General features: G+C 40.7%; 2 protein-coding genes across 2 annotated transcripts in view; one reads left to right on the forward strand and one right to left on the reverse strand.

The window, feature by feature from the left end:
• Positions 1-673: 673 nt before the first annotated feature.
• Positions 674-17,941, reverse strand: LOC142853118 (uncharacterized). The gene is made up of 5 exons (XM_075978025.1): positions 17,867-17,941; positions 17,554-17,616; positions 9,213-9,339; positions 8,955-9,015; positions 674-7,793 (listed from the first exon to the last, which is right to left on the reverse strand). The coding sequence occupies exons 1-5, from the start codon at positions 17,939-17,941 to the stop codon at positions 6,560-6,562; spliced, it is 1,560 nt and encodes a 519-aa protein (XP_075834140.1). The 3' UTR covers positions 674-6,559.
• A 472-nt stretch (positions 17,942-18,413) lies between these two features.
• Positions 18,414-23,861, forward strand: part of Ccny (cyclin Y) — an 83,407-nt gene continuing 77,959 nt past the window's right edge. The window contains exon 1 of the mRNA XM_075977746.1: positions 18,414-18,712. Within this exon, the coding sequence (XP_075833861.1) occupies positions 18,559-18,712 (154 nt within the window). The 5' untranslated portion in view covers positions 18,414-18,558. The remainder of the gene's footprint in view (positions 18,713-23,861) is intronic.

Consider the following 23,861-nt stretch of genomic DNA (forward strand, 5'->3'; position numbering starts at 1 on the left):
TTGTGTAACTGAATGCAAGTGTGTGGTATAAAGATCTTACCAAATACTTTAAAATTATGAGATGTCAGTAATGGCTGGGCAGAAGTAGCACATGCCTTTATCCCTGCACTCAGGAAGAAGAGCTAGGTGAGTCCCTGTGAGTTCGAGGCTAGCTTGGTCTACAAGAGTTAGTTCCAGGACAGCTAGGATTGTTAAACAGGGAAACCCTGTCTCGAAAAAGCAAAAGCAAACCAAGAAAAAGATCTCAGTATTTTTAATACGTATTCAAAGACAATTGTCATATGCAGTCTTTCAAATATTTATTGCACACAAAAAGTTTTACTCTTGTGTAAAGTGCATAACTTTACCACAATGGCTATATTTTTAGGTTTTTCTCTGCAGTATTTCTTTTTGCCATGATTTCAAATTTACTGATAAATGAAAAGGGTTTGCCACACTGATTACATTCATAGGGTTTCTCTCCAGTATGTGTTGTGTTCTTCCTATATTTAAAGATGACTCTTATGTACAAAGGCTTTAACCCATTGATTACATTTAAAGGTTTTTCTTTCTGCTATGTGTTTTTTTGGGGGGGTATTTTTCCCCATGATATTTATTGAGCTCTACATTTTTCTCTGCTCCCCTCCCTGCCTCCCCTCCCTCCCCCCTTCAACCCTCCCCCAAGGTCCCCATGCTCCCAATTTACTCAGGAGATCTTGTCTTTTTATACTTTCTACTTCCCATGTAGATCAGATCTATGCGAGTCTTTCTGTGTCTGGGTTACCTCACTCAAAATAATGTTTTCTAATTCCATCCATTTTCCTGCAAAATTCAAGCTGGCATTATTTTTTCTGCTGTGTAGTACTCCATTGTGTAAATGTACCACATTTTTTAAAATTCATTCTTCGATCGAGGGGCATTTAGGTTATTTCCAGGTTCTGGCTATGACAAAGCTGCTATGAACATAGTTGAGCACATGTCCTTGTGGGACAATTGAGCATCCTTTAGATATATAACCAAAAGTGGTATTACTGGGTCTTGAAGAAGGTTGTTTCCTAATTTTCTGAGAAATAGCCACACTGACGTCCAAACAGGTTGTACCAGCTTGCATTCCCACCAGCAATGCAGAAGTGTTCCCTTTCCCCCACAACCTCTCTAGCATAAGATGTCATTAGTGTTTTTGATCTTGGCCATTCTTACAGGAGTAAGATGTATTCTCAGAGTTGTTTTGATTTGCATTTCTCTGATGATTAAGGATGTTGAACATTTCCTTAAGTGTCTTCCAGCCATTTTAGATTCCTCTGTTGATAGTTCTCTGTTTAGCTCTGTACTCCATTTTTTTTATTGGATTAAGTGATCTTTTGATGTCCAATTTCTTTTCTTTGTATTTTGGAGATCAGACCCCTGTCTGACGCAGGGTTAGTGAAGATCTTTTCCCATTCCGTAGGCTGTCATTTTGTCTTGTTGACCACGTATTTGTTTTACAGAACCTTTCAGTTTCAGGAGGTCCCATTTATTAATTGTTTCTCTCAGTGTCTGTGCTGCTGGGGTTATATTTAGGAAGTGGTTCCCTGTGCCATTGCATTCAAGTGTCCTTCCCACTTTCTCTTCTATAAGGTTCGGAGTGGCTGGCTTTATGTTGAGGTCTTTGATCCATTTGGAATTGAGTTTTGTGCATGGTGACAGACATAGGTCTATTTTCATTCTTCTATATGTTGATATCCAGTTATGCTAGCACCACTTGTTAAATATGCTTTCTTTTTTTCATTTGATATTTTTTTGCTTCTTTATCAAAGATCAGGTGTTCAAAGATGTGTGGATTTATATCCAGGTCTTCTGTTCAGTTCCATTGATCCGCCTGTCTGTTCTTATGCCAATACCAGGCTGTTTTCAGGACTGTAGCTCTGTAGTAGAGTTTGAAGTCAGGGATTGTGATGCCTTCAGAAATTCTTTTATTGTACAGGATTGTTTTGGCTATCCTGGTATTTTTTTTGCTTTTCCATATGAAGTTGAGTACCATTCTTTCTTGGTCTTTGAAGAATTTTGCTGGGATTTTGATGGGCATTGTGTTGAATCTCTAGATTGCTTTTGGTAAGATTGCCATTTTTATTACGTTAATTCTGCCTTCCCAAGAGCGTGGGAGATCCTTCCTCTTTCTGGTGTCTTCTCCCACTTCTTTCTTCAAGTTGTTGTCTTGTTCTTGTCATACAAGTCTTCCACTTGTTTGGTTAGAGATACTCCGAGATATTTTATGCTATTTGTGCCTATTGGGAGCATGTTGATTCTCTGATTTCTTCCGCAGCCCTTTTATCATCTGTGTACAGGAGGGCTACTGTTTTTTTGAGTTAATCTTATATCCTCCTACATTGCTGAAAGTGTTTATGAGTTGTAGAAGTTCCTGGGTAGAATTTTTGGGATTACTTATGTAAACTATCATATCATCAGCAGTGAGAGTTTGACTTCTTCTTTTCCAATTTGTATCCTCTTGACCTCACTTTGGTGTCTTATTGCTCTAACCAGGACCTCAAGAACTATATTGAATAGATTTGGAGAGAGTGGACAACCTTATCTTGTTCCTGATTTCAGTGGAATCACTGGGAGTTTCTTTCCATTTAGTTTGATGTTAGCTGTTGGCTTGCTGTATATTGTCTTTATTATGTTTAGGTATGTTCCTTGTATCCCTGCTCTCTCCAAGATCTTATCATGGAGTGATGTTGCATTTTTTTCAAAAGCTTTTTCGGCATCTAATGAGATGATCATGAGGTTTTTATTTTTCAGCATGTTTACATGGTGGATTACGTTGACAGATTTTTGTATGTTGAACCATCTCTGAATCTGTGGGATGAAGCCGACTTGATCATAATGGATGTTGGTTCTGATGTGTTCTTGGATTCGATTTGCCAGTATTTTATTTAGTATTTTTGCATCAATGCTCATGAGTGAGATTGGTTTGTAATTCTCTTTCTTAGTAATGTCTTTCTGTGGTTTGGTTATCAGGGAAATTGTAGCCTCATAAAAAGAGTTTGGCAATGTTCCCTCTCTTTCTATTGTGTGGAATAATTTGAGGAGTATCGGTATTAGATCTTCTTTGAAAGTCTTGTAGAATTCTAAGCTGAAACCATCTGATCCTGGGCTTTTATTGGTTGGGAGACATTTGATGACTATTTCTATTTCTTCAGCAGTTATAAGTCTGTTTAATTTTCTTATATGGTCTTGATTTAATTTTGGTAAGTGATATTTATCCAGAAAGTTGTCCATTTCCTTTAAGTTTTCCAATTTTGTGGAGTACAGGTTTTCAAAATATGACCTAATGATTCTCTGTATTTGCTCCTTTGTCTGTTGTTATGTCCCACCCTTCATTTCTGATTTTGTTAATTTTGATATTCTCTCTCTGCCTTTTGGTTAGTTTGGATAAAGGCTTGTCTATTTTGTTGATTTTCTCAAAGAACCAATTCTTTGTCTCATTCTTTGTAGTGTTTTATTTGTTTCTATTTTGTTGATTTTGGCTCTCAATTCGATTATTTCCTGCTGTCTAGTTCTCTTAGGTTAGTTTGCTTCTTTTTGTTCTAAACTTTTCAAATGTTCTGTTAATTCACTAATGTGGGATTTTTCCAGCTTCTTTATGTAGGCGTTTACTGCTATGAACTTGCCTCTTAACAATGCTTTCATTGTGTCCCATACATTTGGGTACGTTGTGTGGTCATTTTCATTGAAATTTTGGAAGTGTTTAATTTCCTCCTTTATTTCTTCCTTGACTCATTGATGATTCAGGTGAGCATTGTTTAATTTCCATGTGTTTGTGGGTTTTCTGGAATCAGTATTGTTGTGTACTTCTAGTATTAAACCATGGTGATCTGATAAGGTACATTGGGTTATTTCATTTTTTTGTATTTGTTGAGGTTTGTTTTGTTACTGTGTATATGGGCAATTTTTGAGAAGGTTCTATGAGGTGCTGAGAAGAAGGTATATATCCTTTTTTGTTTGGATGGAATATTCTATAGATGTCTGTTAAGTCCATTTGAGTCATAATAACTGTTAGTTCTCTTATTTCTCTGTTCATTTTTTGTCTGATTGACCTGTCCAATGGTGGGAGGGGAGTGTTGATGTCTCCCATTATTAGTGTGTGGGGTTTAATATATGATTTAAGCTTTAGAAGTGTTTCTTTGACATATGAGAGTACCCTTGTATTTGGGGGCATAGATGTTCAGTATTGAAATTTCCTCTTGATGGATTTTTCCTGTGACTAATATAAAATGACTTTCTTTGTCTCTTTTGACTGATTTTAGCTTGAAGTCTACTTTGTTAGATATTAGGATAGCTACACCCGCTTGTTTCTTAGGTCCATTTGATTGGTATATTTTTCCCAACCCTTTATTCTGAGATGATGTCTGTCTTTGAAGGTGAGATGCATTTCTTGAATGCAGAAGAAGGATGGGTTCTGTTTTTGTAACACATCTGTTAGTCTGTTCCTTTTTATATGTGAGTTGAGTCCATTTACATTAAGGGATATTAATGACCAGTGGTTGCTATCTCCTGTTAATTTAGTTTTCATCGTTGGTGATATTAATTTGTCCATTTTTTTTCTTCTTTGGGATTTGCCATTATGAGATCATCAATTGTCAGGGTTTTTGTTGGTGTAGCAATCTTCCTTGGGTTGGAGTTTTCCTTCTAGTATTTTGTGTAGGGCTGGGTTTGTGGCTAGGTATTGGTGAAATCTAGATTTGTCATAGAATATCTTGTTTTTTCCTTCTATAGTGATCGACAGTTTTGCTGTGTATAGCAGTCTGGGCTGGCATGCAGTGGTCTCTTAATGTCTGCATTATGCTTGACCATAACCTTCTGGCTTTGTCTCCAATGAGAAGTCATGTATAATTCTGATAGGTCTATCTTTATATGTTACTTGGCCTTTTACCTTTGCAGCTCTTAATATTCTTTCTTTACTCTGTATGTTTAATGTTTTAATCATTATGTGGCAAGAGAACTTTTTTTGGGATACAGTCTATTTTGTGTTATGTAAGCTTCTTGTATCTTCATAGGCATATCTTTCTTTAGGTAGGGAAAGTTTTCTTCTATGATTTTGTTAAATAAATTTTCTGTGCCTTTGAGTTGAACTTCTCCTTCTTGTATACCTATTATTCTAAGATTTGGCCCTTTCATGGTGTCCCATATTTCCTGGATATTTTGGGTTAAGCTTTTGTTAGATTTAATGTTTTCTTTAACTGATGAGTCTATTTCCTCTATTATATCTTCAGCGTTGGAGATTCTCTCTTCCATTTCTTGTATTCTGCTGTTCATGGTTTTGTTTGTGGTTCCTGATCTTTTTCTCATGATTTCTGTTTTTATAATACCTTCAGCTTGTGGGGGTTTTTTTTTATTGTTTCTATTTCAGTTTTCAACTTCTGGAAAGTTTCTTTTATATGTTTAATTTCTTTTTCTTGGTTTTCTTTAAGTGATTTGCTGATATCTTCCAATTTTTTGTTTGTCTTTTCCTCCATTTCTTTAAGAGATTTCTCATTTCTTCTTTAAGAGTTTCAAATATTCTCTTGAAGTTATTTTTTAGGTCATTTTCTTCTGGTTCATCCATATTTGCTTGCTCAGGTTTTGCTGTTGTGAGGTCTTTAGGTTTTACTGGTATTGTTTTGCTTTTTGTGCTGTAGCATGTGATCTTACCTTTTCTACTCATCTTTTCCTTTAATTGGTGTGGCTGGAGCTGCCTGATGTTCTGTTGAATAATCTTCTAGGTGCCAGTGAATCCAAAGCTCAGATAGTTGTTCCTCATGGTACAGCCAGGGTCACAGTTTTAGTTATCGCATTGGTTACTCCTGTTCTTGGAGATAGCTCAGAGCTCCTGTGCTTTGCTCTGCTCCCTTAGAGTTTGCTGTCTCAGGCCTACTTTGGCCTAGGTTGCTGGCATTGATGTGTTTCTGGATCCCCTCCTGCAGAAGTCCCTGGCTTGGAGTTGGACCTATTCTGGTAGAGCTCATTGATTCTGGATTTGGTCGCTTGCTCAGTTCTCATCTGCCAGTGTTCTGGGACTGGGTTGGCTCCCAGGACTGAATTTCCTCCTGGCTTCTGCTACTGGTGGAGCTTGTTTTCTCAGGCCCTCTCTGTCCTAGGTGTCTCATTCAGTCCCACTACTGTGGAATTTGTGGCCCAAGATGGAGTTCCTTGCCTCAGGGCAGCTTTGGTCTAGGTTGTCTGCTTTGACCTGTATCTGTAAATCCTGGTCTGGTTTCTCTCCTGCAGAAGTCCCTGGTTTGGAGTTGGACCTGGAAAGGTTTCTGGTTCTGGCCTACTGCTTCAGATGTCCCAGGCTCGGGTGTGCCTAAACCTGCAGAGGACCTGCTTACTTCCTCAGAGGTCCCAGACTCACAATCGGACCTGCAGAGGTTCCAGGTTTCTAACTATTTCCTTTGATGTCCCAGACCAATGCCCTAATGCATAAATGTCCTGGCTCAGGCATACTCTCCGTGAGGTCACGGACTCATGCCTGGTCCTGCCGAGATTTCTGATTCCTGCCTATACCCTCAGAGGATCCATGTTCACTTACACCCAGACTGGCAGAGGTCCTGGCTCAGGCCTAGTTCCTAAAAAGTCCTAGACTTATACCCCCAGAATGTGTTCTTTCATGGCGCTGGAGATGACTCTGTTGTGCAAAGGCTTTACCACACCGATTGCATACAAAGGGTTTCTCTCCAGTATGTGTTCTTTTATGAATTTTAAAATAATTGTGATAGGCAAAGGCTTTCCCACATAGATTACATTCATAAGGTTTTTCTCCAGTATGTATTCCTTTAAAATGCACTTGAAGACTGGAATGACATGTAAAGGCTTTACCACATTGATTACATTCATAAGGTTTTTCTCCAGTATGTGTTCTTTTATGTATTTGAAGACCACTACATCGTGTAAAGGTTTTACCACATTGATTACATTCATAGGGTTTCTCTCCAGTATGTGTTCTTTTGTGTATTTGAAAATTTCTGTAATGTGCAAAGGCTTTACCACATTGATTGCACTCATATGGTTTCTCTCCAGTATGTGATTTTTTATGCCCTTGAAGATGACCACGTTGTGTAAAAGCTTTACCACACTGATTACATTCATAAGGTTTCTCTCCAGTATGTGTTCTTTTATGTATTTGAAGAGAACTGTGATGTGCAAAGGTTTTACCACATTGATCACATTCATAGGTTTTGTCTTCCATATGAGTTCTTTTCTGTATTTGAAGACTACCATGTCGTGCAAAGGCTTTACCACATGGATTACATTCATGTTGTTTCTCTACAGTATGTGTCACTTTAAGATGCATCTGAAGACTGGCATGATGTGCAAAGGCTTTACCACACAGATCACATTCATAAGGTTTCTCTCCAGTATGTATTCTTTTATGTATTTGAAGATAACTGCATTGTGCAAAGGCTTTGCCACACTGATTACATTCATAAGGTTTCTCTCCAGTATGTGTTCTTTTATGCATTTGAAGAGAACTGCATTGTGTAAAAGCTTTACCACAGTGATTACATTCATAGGGCTTTTCTCCAGTATGTGTTCTTTTATGTGTTTGAAGATTACCATGTACTGCAAAGGCTTTACCACATTGATTACATTCATAAGGTTTTTCTCCAGTATGTATTCTTTTATGTCTTTGAAGATGACTGTGTTGTGTAAAGGCTTTACCACATTGATTGCATTCATAGGGTTTCTCTCCAGTATGTGTTCTTCTATGCATTTGAAGATTACGGTGATGTGCAAAGCTTTTACCACATTGATTACATTCATAGGGTTTCTCTCCACTATGACTTCTTTTGTGGCTGCAAAGATAATTGGCACATGTAAAAGCTTTACAACATTTAATACACTGTTGAATCTTTATATGTGTATGAATTAATTTCATGATTTAGTTAAATTGTGAAAAGAATTAAGTTCTTATGGTTTTATTACTGTGTTTGTATTAATGTTGCTCCCCTTTTTAGGGGTTGTTTTGCATTGCTGAAGAGACATCTGATAGTAGGAACCTCTATTACTTGGATTACATTTACAGAATCTTTTTTCTTTCTTTCTTTCTTTCTTTCTTTCTTTCTTTCTTTCTTTCTTTCTTTCTTTCTGTCTGTCTGTCTGTCTTTCTTTCTTTTTTTTTTTTGGTTTTTGGAGACAGGATTTCTCTGTAGCTTTGGTGCCTGTCCCGGAACTAGCTCTTGTAGACCAGGCTGGCCTCGAACTCCCAGAGATCTGCCTGCCTTTGCCTCCAGAGTGCTGGGATTAAAGGCGTGCGCCACCACTGCCCGGCCCAGAATCTTTTTTCCTATATGAGGTTTTTTACATATTTGAAGAGACCTGGAAAAATTCAGGCATTCATATGTGGTATGTTATGTCTGCTAATATCCCTATGGTAATGCGACTTGTATATAGAATAATATATGATGTACCAAGTAATGAATGAATAACAAATAGAAGATTTACACGTTGAATAGCATAGTTTGAATTTCTATTCCTCATAGACATGTAGTATAGGTATTAAGTTCTCAGCAATGACTGCCCCTTGACTCTTGACCCTAACTGACCCATAACTAAATTTAGTACAGTCACAGCAAGCATATGGGTAACACTAGCTTAACTATGCACCATTTGCTTATTAGAAAGTTTTGGAGATGTGCTTATCACATCTTCAACATATATACCTTTCTAAATATGGGTGGTAAGAAACTTAATAGATTGGCAGTTCTATAGCATAGCTCTCATGGAGTTGGGATTCAAAGGGTGAAATCTGTTAAGGCATTTTCTTTCTTGTCTTGTGAGTGCCTTACAAATGAAATTCACCTATCTATGACTAAGAAGTATGGTTTTGTGATAATTTAATAATCATCAATGCACATGAACTTGTGCTTTTTTATATTTGCTTTTGTTTAAGACATCTAGAAGGCATTACAATTTCTTCAGAGGCACATTTGTGCCAGGTTGCACATGATAATTACCTTCCATGAATTCTGAAACTTTGACAACGTTCTTCAATATTATGGTCTTCCCAACTGTATCCTAAAAAATAGTACCAGAAAATATATGGTATATTATTGAAAACTGTACACAATTCAAATTACTACCTTCAGTAAACCTTAGAAACATGCCCGATTTACTTACCTCACTCTTCTTTCCCAATCAGATTGTAGAAGAGCTCAAAAAATGAGGAAAAGCTGTCCCCTTATTTAAAACCTTGAAGGAAGATTTAGTCTTACCTATAGTAATGAGGTTCCTGTAGGTCTCCAGCATCACCTCTTTGTAGAGATTCCTCTGGGAAGGATCCAGCAACTTCCACTCTTCCCAAGTGAAGTCAACATGCACATCATCATAGGTCACTGCATTCTGAAATGTCCATACATGTGTACAACAGGGAGCATGATACTAACAACATGGTAAACGTAGACTTCTCTGACTGTATAGTCATAAGACTCTGGTGGTACCCACACTTATTCCATGACACAGACATTATAATATAATACCCAATATTTTTTTGGAAGGAAACAGAATAGGAGGTTCAACTCTATCATAACTGTACCCTGTAAATGGAATATCACATTGCAAGAGAAATCCCTATTAAAAACATAGAGAGAAAAGTAAACAGATTGACAGTACACATTTGAGAAATTGTATAAAACTTGCAAACTACCAAAAACACAAATGAGATGGCTAGCTTAGCTGTATGTATAGGCTCACACGTTTAACCCCTGCACTCAGAAGTCAGAGGCATGGATATCTGCCTCACAGTTAAATTTCAGCTTAGGCTATGCAGTCAGTTCATGTACAGCCAGAAATACATACTAAGATCCTGTCTCTCATGAAAAAAATCAGTCAAAGAAACAAAAGATAGAAAAAAACTCAGACGTTTTTACTGATGTTTCTACAAAGAGTTCTGTATTTATTTTCCAGAAACCTGAAATGCCCCAATTTAAAGTGTAATATCAATAATAATTTACTAAATGGCACTGTGAGTTTAAATAGCCATGAAGGGACAGGTGAAACATGAGTAATTTAAATGTTGATCATAAATGGTCAACATAGGGAAGAAGAAATGGATCAGTAGTAGAGAGCTCTTGGTGACCTTGAGGTGGCCTCAATAGACAGTACTTATTTAGAGGATCACAACTATCTATTATTTCAAGTTCAGAGTTTCTGAGACCATCTTTTGACCACTGAGGAGGTACCCACATGGTGCATATCCATACATAGAGGTAAAATATTTATATTCATTAACCATTTCAAAACATATTCATCAGGGAGGAAGAAGGTGATACGCTTGCAGTCCAATGACTCAGAAGGCTGAGGCAATATTAATGTTATGAATACACACCACCTTGGTAAACAAAATGATACCTTCTGCCAAATTTGAAAATTCAAGATATGAGCGATGTTCAAAAGAACATGATTGACGTGGACAGATACCTACATTCAAGCTCCAACATACAATGAAATAAAAAGAATAAGGCCAGGAATACAGGCCCACTTTTATTTTATTGTATTTTTTAATTTATTTATTTATTAAATATTTCTGCCTCCTCCCTGACACCACCTCCCATTTCCCTCCCCCTCCCCTGATCAAGTCCCCCTCCCTCATCAGCTCGAAGAGCAATCAGGGTTCCCTGACCTGTGGGAAGTCCAAGGACCGCCCACCTCCATCCAGGTCTAGTAAGGTGAGCATCCAAACTGCCTAGGCTCCCCCAAAGCCAGTGCGTGCAGTACAATGAGGACTACTGAGAACTCAGGCCCACTTTTAATATCAGCAATTTGAAAGCCAGAGTCAAGGGGATCTCTGAGTTACATGCAAATCTCTTGTACAGAGTTGCTTTTAGGACAGTCAGCGCTACACAGACAAAAGGGTGGCAAACCAGCCCAGCAATGAATAGCAATTGCTTCTACTGTATCTTTTATATGATTTATAGGAACTAAACTGAATCAATGAGTCACACCATGCTGACTGGTGGTAGCAGAAAGTTAAAAGCATTCTAATAAAGTATTTCTGAAAAACAATCCACATCTCCTCTTTCTACAACTTTGTAAACTTTTAATAACATAACACAAACCTCAAAGTGGAATGCAATATTCAGAACCTCTAAAAACCAGACCTTCTTTTTCAAATCCATTTTCCTACCATGCACCACAACAATGCCTGTATGGGCACACTGGACAGTGGATATTATAAGCATCATATCCTCCAGGTCAAGGTTGCAGAGCCTTCCCTTCCCCAGGAAATCCCACCCAGGTCATCACAAGGACTAACAAAACCACAGTCTGGCTCATGGTCCATTCAAGTCCCAGCAGAAATGACAGCTCAACTGACCTGCTCTGAGCACCCCACACTCAACATGCAAGGCTTTGGTCTTCCTTACAACTCCCTACAGCTGAAGCAAAGGATTCTGAAAAGAACCTGCAAGCTAGTACATCTGTTCCTATGGCTTGCCAGAGTCCCTCATTATTTAGGGCCCCCCAGCTGAGCCTGATAATATAATAAGCAGTTGCATGAAGGAAAAACGAATTTCATTTCATTCTATTTCAGCTGGACCTCAGCATATAATAAACAGTAGAGATCAAGTGACTCAGGCAGCATAGGCCTCTGCCCTTCCAACCCAGCAGTCAGGGTCATAGTCTGGAAAGTTGGAATTTTAGTACACATTCTTCTATGCTCCCAGAGCACTTCCTGTTCCTTGTCCAGGGCACAGGGTCCTTTGGGCATACATTCCCTTACACACTCAATGTCCAGTGCAGCCAACCCTTTGCTTCTTAGTTTTGAAGTTCAGCAGCCAAACAGGCCACATTTAATCAGTGAGTGTTGTTAAAGCAAAAAAGAGGCCAAGGGTTAGATAACAATGAGAAGCCATGGTAGGACTTGGAGGCAAGAAAGAGACTCCGCATATGATGTAGATTTCATGTCAAATAATTATTTTGAAAAGTTGGAACAGGCTTTAGGGCCATAAGCTCCAGAGAAGAGGGATTTGAACGAGAGCACACCAAGGACTACTGTCACCTTCCTGTCAACCTGTACATCTTGAACCTCAAAAACAACACTCCTGTAAGGCAGGCCCACAACTTTTTATAAAGATCTTCTATTTTGGTTGAACTAATGTAACTCCAGTAATTTGGTTACATGGTAAGGTCAGTCCTTTATCCAGATTCTTGATTGCCCAGGTCTGTGGAGCTGAAGAAATGGCCACTCAGGACATTTCTGGAGCATCTAAAATCGATTACCTGACTCCACACTGCTAACATCAGTTACTGCCAAAGGATCAAAGCTCTTGCCCTCTTTCCTGCCATTTCCTCTCTGTGCAGTGCCTACATCAGATTCAAAGTTGGTGAGTGAACGCAATTCTGGCACAGGCCATTCTTCATTTGTAACTCCCCAGGAAAAGTCAGAGAGATTGGAGGACAGTCATTCACTGTTCTCTTTAGACAGGTCAAGGCTCAGCCTGTGAGGAGTTGTCGGACTGTCTTCCTAGCACTGGGCAGCAGAGGCAGGATTAGGTGAGCAATGCAATTCTCAACTTCATAGCTCCAGGCAAGCTGGGCTACAGAAGATATTGCTCTAAACACATGAAAATAGTGCTTGAGAAAAAAAAGGAATGAAATTATTAATAATCAAGAAACATTGGAGAACAGAAACAAATAGAGACGAGAGCACTAATGAACATAAAGAAAATATTAAAACATGATAACAATAAGTGACTTTTTAAAAAGATAAAAATAACGTACTTTTAAGATTTAAAAAATTAACTATATTTGTTGTTCTTAATTTCTGCCTGGCTGCAGGTTAGAGGGCAAAAACGGTTACGCGAGGAAAAGACAGTCACGCGGCGGTCCCACGTGGGTGCACTTTAATGGGGGAGGGGTAACAGGCAGGTGAGGGTGTGCCAACACAATAGGAAAGGCGGGGGGGGGGGGGAGAAAGGAGAAGAGAGAAGAAGAAGAGAGAGTGGGGTCGTAGGACCCTCGCTTTTTAACGAGGAATACAAAGGCTTCTGGGAAATGTCCGTATCCAGGAGAACGCTGGGAACTGTAGTTCGGCAAAAGAACAACAATATTGACTTTGAAAAAGAGTAGGTTCTTCTCTAGTCGAGGGAAGGCCATTGATAAGAGATTGATTGATTTTGAATATATGCACATGTTGGCAGCTAATATCTCTAACCTGACTCACAGAGTAACAACAATTTCCTGATTTGCAAACATCTAATTTGATGTAAATGTGTGAAGGAGGAGTGGTCAGTAAAGTTTCCTAATTGCAAATTCAGTTATTCTTGGCTTCAAGATAACTTTCTCACATTGTACACCCACCAATCCGGTCTGACTTGAACCACCTGACATGAATTAATACATGCTGGGAAATTACAGCTGAACTCCTCCTTCCACAATGAGGTCCTTTTTTCATAATGGTGACTCCAGCAGCAGGATTGCCCGCCCTGCTTCACTTCTGTGATGTACACCATAAACTATTCCTGCTATTCTGGTCTGGAGGCAGAAGCCATGTTCCACATGCAAATCCTTTTCCTGTAACTGCAATGGACAGCCGACCACACGACTCAATAAATAATTTTAAATCTCTGAGGTGGTACAGTCATTCAATTTACAAATGTTACAGGTGTAATATAGAGAACAACAAGGTCATGCCCTGAAGTACAATAGTCTCAAATCAAGGCCACCTGAGTCAAAAGAAAAGAGCTTGTCTCAGAAACACCTTCCTAAGAGACTGGAAATGCAGATGCTCTAGAATTACTATGTCTTCCCAGGGAGAAATCACTACCCACATTTAGGATAATAATAATAATAATAATAAAACTCTTTATGAGAGCATTCATCTCTCTCTCTGTTTAATCCTCAAAGAGTAGGCAGCCTAGAAAGAATTTGCATTTTGCATATACTATCATCTTTAAGTTTCTTTTAGGGTCATGCACTTTCAACAATTTAAATACAGACAGGAGACTGCAAGTCTAGACACTTAGGCAGGTGGGAGACTTACACTGATGGGGAAAGCCTTGTTAACCAATAATCTTTAAGAGATGGAACCTAGTTTAGGTCTGGCTTTCCGGGACAGGGAGATAAAAACCTGTGTACCACCCAGGTGTGCTCTCTGTGTAGCTTCCCCCACAGTTGTGCAGAGCCTGGATCTTCCATTCCTGTGGCGTGAGTTTTCCCCTAATAATAAATAAAATATATCTGTCTAACTTTAAGCTACTGTGGTTATTTCCATATCTACATAACTTCTACAGGCGGTGCCCAACGTGCTGGATATAAAAATCCCGGTCCTGATGTGTGGGCGCAGGCGGCCCAGTCCCGCTGGAAGCGCATTCTTGCAGGCTGCGGTGTGTGAATGATGGTGCAAGAGCAGTGGCCACTAGTCCCGTAGTCGCACACCACGGAAATTCAGACAGGACACAGGCTTTCCCAGGGCCCCTGAGTGCCCGCAGCAAACCCAGCTTTTTCTGCACTTGCAGAGGCCAAGGGAAAAAAGGCCGAGGAGCTAACGCCCAGAGCTGCCCTCCGCGCATGCGACCGCTCTGCGTCCCCTTCTTGGTCCTAGAGCAGCTGTGGCCCCGGGCTGCCAGTGAGCAGATCAGGTTCGGCTTTAGGTGGGCTCAGCAGTCGAGATGCCCTGGAGACCCAGCCTTCGCTGGTCTGAGCCAGCTGATCGCTGTTTCAAACAACTTGTCTGCTTTTGCTATTCTAGTGCTTGTGTGGTCGCTGACCAGTCAGGGACCTCCGCGGAGCTCACAGTCTGTGATTCGCACTAAGTAATTGTTTTTAATTTGAGCATATTTCAGAATTTAGCGTCAGATTCAGATTCAAGCCAGCCACACAACTGCAAGTGTGCAGCGACACCTACTGGCAGGTAATGGTTATTGCACCTAATCCAGCTAACTAAACCACAGGTAAGATTTAATACTCAAAATATAAATCATAAATTTATAATTTAAAAGGGCAAAATTACGAACAATTCAACCATACAGGGTTTCAATAGACTTTTTACTTATATCATGCATGAGGTTTTGCAAGACTTACATGATTTCCCTCCTACACCACTGTACCTGATTCTGGGGATTAGTTTTGTCTTCCATATTCTTTCCTTAAAAATATGGTTTGATAATAGCGCCAAGAATGAGGCACTTTTAGAAATGGTAAAGTCCTTGCAGACTGATACCACTCTTCTAAAAGAGAAAATCACTACTACGGAGAAGGATAATGTTGAGACATTGTCTGAGAGAATTCGTACTCTTGAATGTATTAATTGGACTCTCTAAAGGATTATGATTGACTGATAGAACGTCTCTCCAGGAAGGTAATATGCATTCTATAAAACTTATGTCCAAGGATGAGACATTATTTCTACTGGACAGATTTCACACCTTGGAATCCTCAATGAGGGCATTAGAACAGAACACTGGATGGAAGATCCAAATTTTTACAAAGGCAGTGGTGAATAGATTTGAAAAGATTGAGGAATTTATCAAATTTGATGACCAGGGACAAAAGGTACAAAGGCAAAATTGAGCCTCATCAGTGTGTAAAAACCTCCAGGATACCTTACCCAGAGTTCTGCCTGCCTTTCCGATAATAGCATCAGAAAGAGCATCTGGCACAAAATGCCCCAAGTTAGTCAAAGAATATACACGAGAATCCATACATATGACTGATCTAAAGGAAATTAAACAAGCAATTGTAGCTTACGGACTACATTCGTCCTTTGTTAGAGAAATGGTCAAAATGTGGGCTTCCAGTAGCAAAGCAAGGCCACAAGTTCTGGACTCAGTTATCTTAGCAGTCCTAGACAGTGGGCCGCAGTTGCTCTGGAGGTGCTGTTTTAGGGAAAAGGCAAAAATTTTAGAGCAACAACAATAAAAAAAGAAAAGAAAAAGGACTTGAGATTTCCCTGAATCAAATTCTGGGCGACGGACTTTACTCTGATCGTCAGGATCAAGCTCTTTATGATAAACACACCTTGTCCCTATGTAGCACAGCAGCTTTTTAATGCTTGGGACAGGATTCAGGAACTAGGAAAGAGTTTAATCATACCTTAGGGTTAAACAGGGCCAGAGAGAACCTTTTAGTGAATTTTTACAAAGATTAACTAAGGCTGTGCAAATAGGGGTAACTGCCCCAGAAGCTAGACATACAATAATTGAATCTTTGGCATATGAGAATTCCAACTTAGAATGAAAAAGGATCCTTGGGCCTTTAAAGATCAGATCAGCACCCATGGATGAATGGGTCTTGCATACAATAAATGTCAAGACACTTGACTATCATTTGGTAAGCATGGGTAATTTCAATGACCTGAAATCCCAACGTTCTCCTGCACTCCAAAGTTCTTCTAATGATTCATGTGCAGACTATGCTGTTTCCTGGGTGCTTTTCTACTTCTCTCGTGACCTTCACACGTAAGATCAATATGACTATGAACGTTATGATTAAATCGGTATTCACTATGTCTGAGTGGATATGCCATGCACACACTCTCACACAGCGCCCCACATTACAAAGCTGTTAGAACATAAGATGTAATTTTCAGCCTCCTTACACATTAGCCCAGAAAGTCTCAATGCGTACCCTTGCTGACTTGCACGTATGTCCCAACATTCCCGTTGTTAGAAGCAGGTCCGGGAGTCACAAGAAAATGGGGCAATACAAAAGTTTTAACTTCTGCAAAATGGTTTATAGTGGTAAGTGAAGTGGATGTGCTAGTAGGTTTTCATTCCTAACACAAAGGGGTCTCGGGCCCTACTTTGAGAAGTCAGAGCCTGGTTTCCCATGCGTATAAGACTGGCTAACTTAAAGCAGTGCAGTTGATAAGCAATGTGAAGCTTTGGGGAACAGAATACAACCTGGAGCACATACTTTAAAAAAAATGCTAACAGGGAAAGGGATTTTTGCCAGATGGCATCCTCACAAATCTCTTTAAAGATGGAACTCCTTTTGTCTCATTTAACCCTTTGAAAGAAAAGATAGTACAATCCATTTACATTTCACACGGGGAAAGTCAGTACAGCCTTAATAAAGAACATTATTTTGTCTTGGTGCTATCTACCCACCCTCCCTAGGGCTGCAATTCTCTAGAACTTCCCTTTAATATTTCCTCTCTCATCTGATCAACACCACCACTCTGCAGCCATTCATTTCCCAAGATATTTTGCCACTCATTCCAACAAATGACATTATTATTACAGCTCAGAGCATGGAGCCTCCCCACGCCTTATAGAGCAGCAATGTATGAACACTCCCATGCGGTGGATGAACTGCACAGGCTTAAAAAAGAGTAGGTGTGAACAATATAAGGCCTTTAAGAAGACGGGTCTAGATTGCTAACGCTAGGTGAGCATCAGTTTCCTCGTTTTTCCTGTTAGTACCTGGATGACCACGCATATTCCTCCCTCCGTTGACTCCTTCACTAAGATCTTGAACTCCTGATAATCCAGTCTTCTCTGCCCTGCTGCGATTACAGGCATGAGTCACACGCCTGGTTTATGTGGGGTAGGGGGACGTTAAAAGAGCCCCAGCTCCCCTTCACTAAAAAAGGATTGAGAATGTTGTTCTCCTCACCTTAAATTCTTTCCAACATTTATCTTGGTTCACGGCGCCAACCCAAGCACAAAATCCATGCATCTGAAACGTAAAACAAGTGTAATCCAAAACGCAGAACACTGCAGCTAATTCGTCCCGATTCGTTAGCCTCTATTCCCAGGCTTATTCTCAAGTGCTCCTCGAGCCTGACAGAACAGGGTGCGCTCCCAACTCAACCCGGAGCTGATTCCAGTATCAGCGACACTCTTGAAATCATCAACCTTCCTCAGACAAGAGGCTGTGCTAAGGCTCCGTGAGGTGGGCGCCCCCTCGTGGCGGCGCCACTAACTACCTCCTGCCGGGACGACTTGGAAGGGGAGGAGCGGAAAGCAGCGCTGCGGTCTTGGCGGCGCCCGTCAGTCCTCATCTTCCGGCGACGAAAATCTTCTTCCAGAGCAGAGGGGAGAGGCGGGGCCGCGGCTAGGGGGCGGGGCCCATCAGAGAGGTGGGGCGGGGCCTGACGGACGCGGGCGGGCGTGAGGCGGGGCCGCGCGCATGGGCGGAGCTGGACGGACGCGGGCGGGCGTGGGGCGGGGCCGCGCGAATGTCGGCTTGCGCGCCGCCTTTCGCCTCTGGCCGCTGGGGGCGCTCCCGCTCCTGCCGCCCTCCTCGGCTATTCCGCGCGTGCTCGCGTGTCCTCGGCGTGAACCGGAACCTCTTGCCGGAGTCGCGGCTGCGAGCCGGGCGCCGAACGAGAGCGCTGTGGGAGGCGGCCTGCGCGGCGCCGCCCGCCATGGCAGCGGCGGGCTGAGCTCTGCCCTGGGCCGCAGTCGCGGACTCAGGCTTCTCTGCCGCGAACCAGGGGCTGAGGCCATAGCAGCGGTAGCCGCCCGCTTGTCGTCGCCGCCCATGGCGAGGCCCCGCCGCCGCCGTCGCTGCTGACCCGGGGCCGGCGCGGCTTCCGTCCTCCGCGGGGCGCGGGCGGCCTGCCTTTGCGCCCGCGACCGCGCCCGCGCCCCGGGGCTACCAGCCGGGCGCTCGACGATGGGGAACACAACCTCGTGCTGCGTGTCGTCCAGCCCCAAGCTCAGGAGGAATGCGCACTCGCGGCTGGAGTCCTACCGGCCCGACACGGACCTCAGCCGTGAGGACACGGGCTGCAACCTGCAGCACATCAGCGACAGGGAAAACATCGACGGTGAGCGGCGCCGCCTCTCCCTCCCCTCCCGAGCGCGGCTTGGAGTCTTGCGGATCCGCTGCCCGGGGCTACTAGGCCCACAGGGAGCGTGGAAACTTTGCTAGCCAAAGGCCTCCAGGCGTGTGGCATGCGTGTACAGGGGCGCGTCTGTATGCATGTGCGTGTGCTGCCTGCCAGGAGGTGACAGGGGAGGCCTCAGGCCGGGTGCTTTTGGAATGTTGCCAGAGTCGTTACGTTTGGGGTGACGGTGATATTTGTCCTTTCCGAGAGGAAGGGAATTGTCACACTGGTGACAGTTTTACCTGGAAGTCTTTACCTGGAGTTGGCCTGTGTTCTATTCCACCCCTGTTCCCTCGAAAACTAATCCAGGCCCAAGGGAGTATACTTGTGACTGTAGATACACAAATGTATACATATGTATGGTAAGTGTACATACAGGCCCCCCCCCCACACACACACACATAAATACTGTATGGGAATGGTTGCAGGGCTGAGGTAAAAGGTTCACCTCAGAATGTTTTTTTAAAAATTATTACCAGGTAGCTGTGGGTTAAGTGATCTAGTTTTTGCATGGGCTAGAATTACAGTCATATGAATTTCAGATTCATCTGGGTGACTTGGATTGTTTATTTTGAAAAAGTATGTATATTTGAAAAAAGTTAAAGGAGTCATTACTACACCTAGTAATGTTTTATCTTAACTGATTTTGCAGTAGCCTTCTGAGTACTGTGTTTCATCATCAAGCTCTAAGTAGTTTGTGCTTGGGGCATAAAATACAGTTTATGTGATTCCCAACTCAAAAGATTAGAATTTGGAAATATATCATTGTACCTTTTTTTAAAACCAAAATCCTCACAGCGTTTATCTAGTTAAACTCACCTGAAATCTTTCTTACGAGAATGAATTAACAACTGGTATTGATTTATTCTTGTCCTCTTTGAAGAGTGGATTGTGCCTTGTAATGTGAAAAGCTACATTTAAATGCTAAAGAAAAGAATTTTGCTATTTTGTGTTAGGATGGCAGCTTTATTAAATGAGTATCATAAGGATACTCATACAGTTTATAATAAATTCTGGTACTACATGATTTTTCTAGTGTTATTTAAGATTTGTTTTTATGTGTATGTGTGTATCGTCATTTGAGATCAGAGGAAGATGTCGTATCTCCTTGATGTGGCGTTACAGGTGGTTGTGAACTTAGGTGCTGGGAACCTATCTCAGATTTTCTGGATGAACAAGAAGCAGTCTTAATCAGAGACATCTCTCTAGCGCTCTATGTGTGTCCATTAGCTTGATCTTCTCTTTAGCTGACTAACATTTACACGTGTTAAGACATGTGGAAAAATATTAAAGTTAGAACTCCTAAACACCACAGTAAAACTGTATTTTAAAGGAAGGAGTGAAGAAATGGATGAGTTCATTGTAGAAGGCTGGTACCAGTCCTGTACATGATTGACAAGTAAAAACACATGGAAGACTTTAATAGCTAAGTCTACAGGATTCCTTTAGGCCCTTTTCATGCAAGTATGTAATGTACTTTGAGTTTATCCTCTATCCTTCACTGCCCTCACATTTCTCATACCTCCCCTTTATTCCCAAACAGCTTTGCTTCTGCTTTCATACCATTTCACATACAGCATTTTATATATCCATTAAATCTGGGACCCATAAGGGAGAGAAATCATGCAGTATTTGCCCTTCTGAGACTGACTTAATTTGCTTTATATAATTATCTCCAGTTGTACCCATTTTACTTAGAATGACATAATTTCATCCTCATGGCAGAATGAATCCATTGTATATAAGCCATATTTTCTTTTTCCATTTCTCGGTTGATGGACAGTGGTGCAGTAAACATTGATATGCAAGTATTTCTCTGTTTTTTGTTGTTGTTATTGTTTTTAACTTTTAGACAATTACCCAGGAGTGGTATAGCTGAGTCATGAGGAATATTTTAGCTTTTTAACACGTTCTGGACTCGTTTCCAGTCTCACCAGGACTGTATAAGGGTGTCCCTTTTGTCTTCATTCTCATCAGCATTTGTTACTTTTTGTTTTAAAAATACCATTCTAAATGAAGTGAGATAAAAATCTCACTGTAGTGTTTAATTTGTGTTTCTTCATGGCTAGTGATGGTAGATATTTTATATCATTTAAATGTTCACTTATTCGTTTAATTACCTATGAGGCAAGATCTCTCTATGTGGAACTTGGTGTGTATATCAGACTGGACTTGGTTGCTCTTACAGAGATCCACCTGCTTCTGCTCCAAATGTTGGAATTAAAGATGTGCTCTGTCATTCTGGGGTCCATACATTTGTTGCCAGTCTGTGATTAGGTAGTTTAGTTTTTTGATCACACTGGTGATCGGGTTTTTGAGTTCTTTTTGTATTCTAGATTTTAACCCTCTGTCAGGTGCATAGTGGTAAAGATTTCTCCTATTCTGTAAGCTGTCTCTTCATGCAGTTATTTTCTTGAGTGTGCACAGATTCATGAAAACTCATTTATCATTGTTGGCACTATTTCTTGAGAGCCTGGAGTTTAGTAATATTTACTTATGCTGGTACCTTAAATGTTTCTTCTGCTTTGTCCTTATTAGTTTTAGGGCTTCAGGTCTTACATTAAGGTCTTTGATCTGTTTAGAGTTGGTTTTTGTATATGGTGAGAGACACTGTTCAAGTTTTATTCTAGTTTGGCCAACAGTATTTGTTGAGGAGGCTATTTGCTCAAATGTGCTTTTTTTCTGATTTTGTAAAAAATCCTGTAGCTGTCTGGGTTTGTAACTGGGTCTCCTGTGCTGCCATTGATTTGTCTCTGCTCTAGTACTATTATTATGATGCTTTTTGTTTTCTTTTTGAGATAGAGTCTTAACTTTGTAGCTCTGGCTGGGCTGGAACTAGTTAAGTAGATTAGGCTGGCCTCAAACTCAGAGATCTAGCTGCCTCTACCCTTGAGTGTTTGGATCAAAAGTGTGTGCCAGTGATGTCTTTATTACCATGTCTCTGTTGTAGTGCAACTTGAAATCAGGTGTGATAACTTCCAGCATTCTTTTTTTGCTCAGGATTGCTTTACGGATTGGGCTTTGGTGTTTCTCTGTGAATTTTCAGCCCCCACTTCCTCCACCATTTGTAAAGAAGAATGGTGTCAAAATTTTGATGAGAATTGCATCTATTGTGTAGATTGTTTTTGATAGTATAGCTTATTTTCATAATATATATTGTTCATATTATGAGCATGGAATGGTTTTCCATCTTATAGTATCTTTGATTTATTTCTTTAGCATTTTAAAGTTTTCACTGTAGAAATTTTTTACTTCCTTGGATAGCTTTATTACAAGGCTTTGGTTTGTTTTTGATGTAATTGTGAATGGGATTATTTTTCTGATTTTTTTTCTCAACGTGTTCATTATTGGTATCTAGGAAAGCTACTGATTTTTATATATTGATTTTGTATCCTGTCTCTTTGCTCTAATAGTTTTCTGGTGGTCTTTAGGGTCTCTTATGTATAGATTATATTATCCGTAAATAAGGTTACTCTGACTTTTTTCCCTGCTTCTATCTTTTTTATTTTCCTTTCATCATATTGTCCTACATAAAACTAAAGACGTAATGTTGAGTAAGAGTGGAGATGGGACATCTTTGTCTTATTTTATTGGAAATGCTTTCAATTTCCCATTAGTATGATGTTAGGTATAGGTTTGTTATATGTGCCTTTTATTATGTTGATACATTCTTTGTATTCCTAGTTTCTCCAACACTTGAATTATGAAGGGTATCTTGTTGAAAGCCTTTTCTGCACCTATTAAGATAATCATGTGCTTTCTGTCTACGAACTAGTTTGTGTGATGCATTGCACAAATCGTTTTTAAAATCATAAATGATATTTTTGATATGTTCTTGAATTCTGTTTGCAGAAGTATTTTTCCTATATGGTGTACACCAATATTTGGTAGAGGTTTTCTGTTTTAAACGAGAGCAGAAAGAACCCATAAAAAGAGAAAAAAAGCCGGGTGGTGGTGGCGCACACCTTTAATCCCAGCACTCGGGAGGCAGAGGCAGGCGGATCTCTGTGAGTTCGAGGCCAGCCTGGTCTACAAGAGCTAGTTCCAGGACAGGAACCAAAAAGGTACGGAGAAACCCTGTCTCGAAAATCCAAAAAAGAAAGACTGACATTTCAGAGAGCCAAGTTGAATATTATGGACTGTAGTAAGGAAATGGAAATAAAGTGGTTGCAATCAGCTATTTAGCACTAGGGCAGTGTCTTAGCTGGGGTTGCTAGTGCTGTGATGAAACACCAAAACCCAAAGCAGCTTAGCAAGGAAAGGGTTCATTTGGCTTCCACATCCAGTCCATGGAGGGAGGCCGAGGCAGGAGCTGATTCAGAGGCCATGGAGGGGTGCTGCTTCCTGGCTTACTCCTCATGACTTGCCTAGATTCCTTCCTGATAGAAAGCAGGCCCACTAGTCCAGAGGTGGCCCCACCCACAGTGGACTGCACCTTCCCATATCAGTCACTAATTAAGAAATGCCAACAGGCTTGACTTATGGAGGCGTTTTCTCAATTGAAGTTCTGTCCTCTTAGATGACACTAGCTCGTATCAAGTTGATATAAAAAAACAACTGGTGCAGCACGGGCTTACAGAAGAATTTTGCCAATGAAGAATGAGGTGGTATAGTGTGTTCTTTTGTTTGAAAGATATCTAAGTTTCATTTGTTAGGCATTTTTTAGAAAAATCTTTGGAAGACTACAAACTTGCTCTGCACACTTACGGTAATTTAGAGCATAAAGCTGTTAGTAAGCTCTCTAATGGAGGCTGTAGTGGCCTCTAGTCCATCTTCTATGGCCATGCTAGTTTACATGTATACTAATTTGTTGTTTAAATAGTATTCTGTCTCCCAGATTCGAGAGATACATCTAGGATTTATCTAACCAGAAGTCTTCAGTATTGGTATCATTTAGAGCAGAAATGTAGGCCTATTCATTAGTATGAATAGGTTTATTTAAAGGTTTCCAAGTAACTCTAAGATGCAGCTGGGCTGACTGACAGTGCAACCTGCTGTTCTAGGGTTATTTTGGTAGCAAATCACATAATAGCAACAGATTTAAGGAAAAGTGTGTATAGATACACTTGTGAGTCTTTACGTACCTGTG

Source organism: Microtus pennsylvanicus, chromosome 6, assembly GCF_037038515.1.
Source record: "Microtus pennsylvanicus isolate mMicPen1 chromosome 6, mMicPen1.hap1, whole genome shotgun sequence".
Taxonomy (NCBI): Eukaryota; Metazoa; Chordata; class Mammalia; order Rodentia; family Cricetidae; genus Microtus; species Microtus pennsylvanicus.

What these genes read in the sequence shown, in the direction of transcription:
- LOC142853118 (XM_075978025.1), bottom strand. Translation starts at nt 17,941, where the DNA reads ATGAGGACTGACGGGCGCCGCCAAGACCGCAGCGCTGCTTTCCGCTCC. An exon ending in CCAAGTCGTCCCGGCAGGAG is followed by an intron (nt 17,617 to 17,866) that starts GTAGTTAGTGGC and finishes TTTACGTTTCAG; the next exon opens with ATGCATGGATTTTGTGCTTG. An exon ending in CAGGAACCTCATTACTATAG is followed by an intron (nt 9,016 to 9,212) that starts GTAAGACTAAAT and finishes ACTATTTTTTAG; the next exon opens with GATACAGTTGGGAAGACCAT.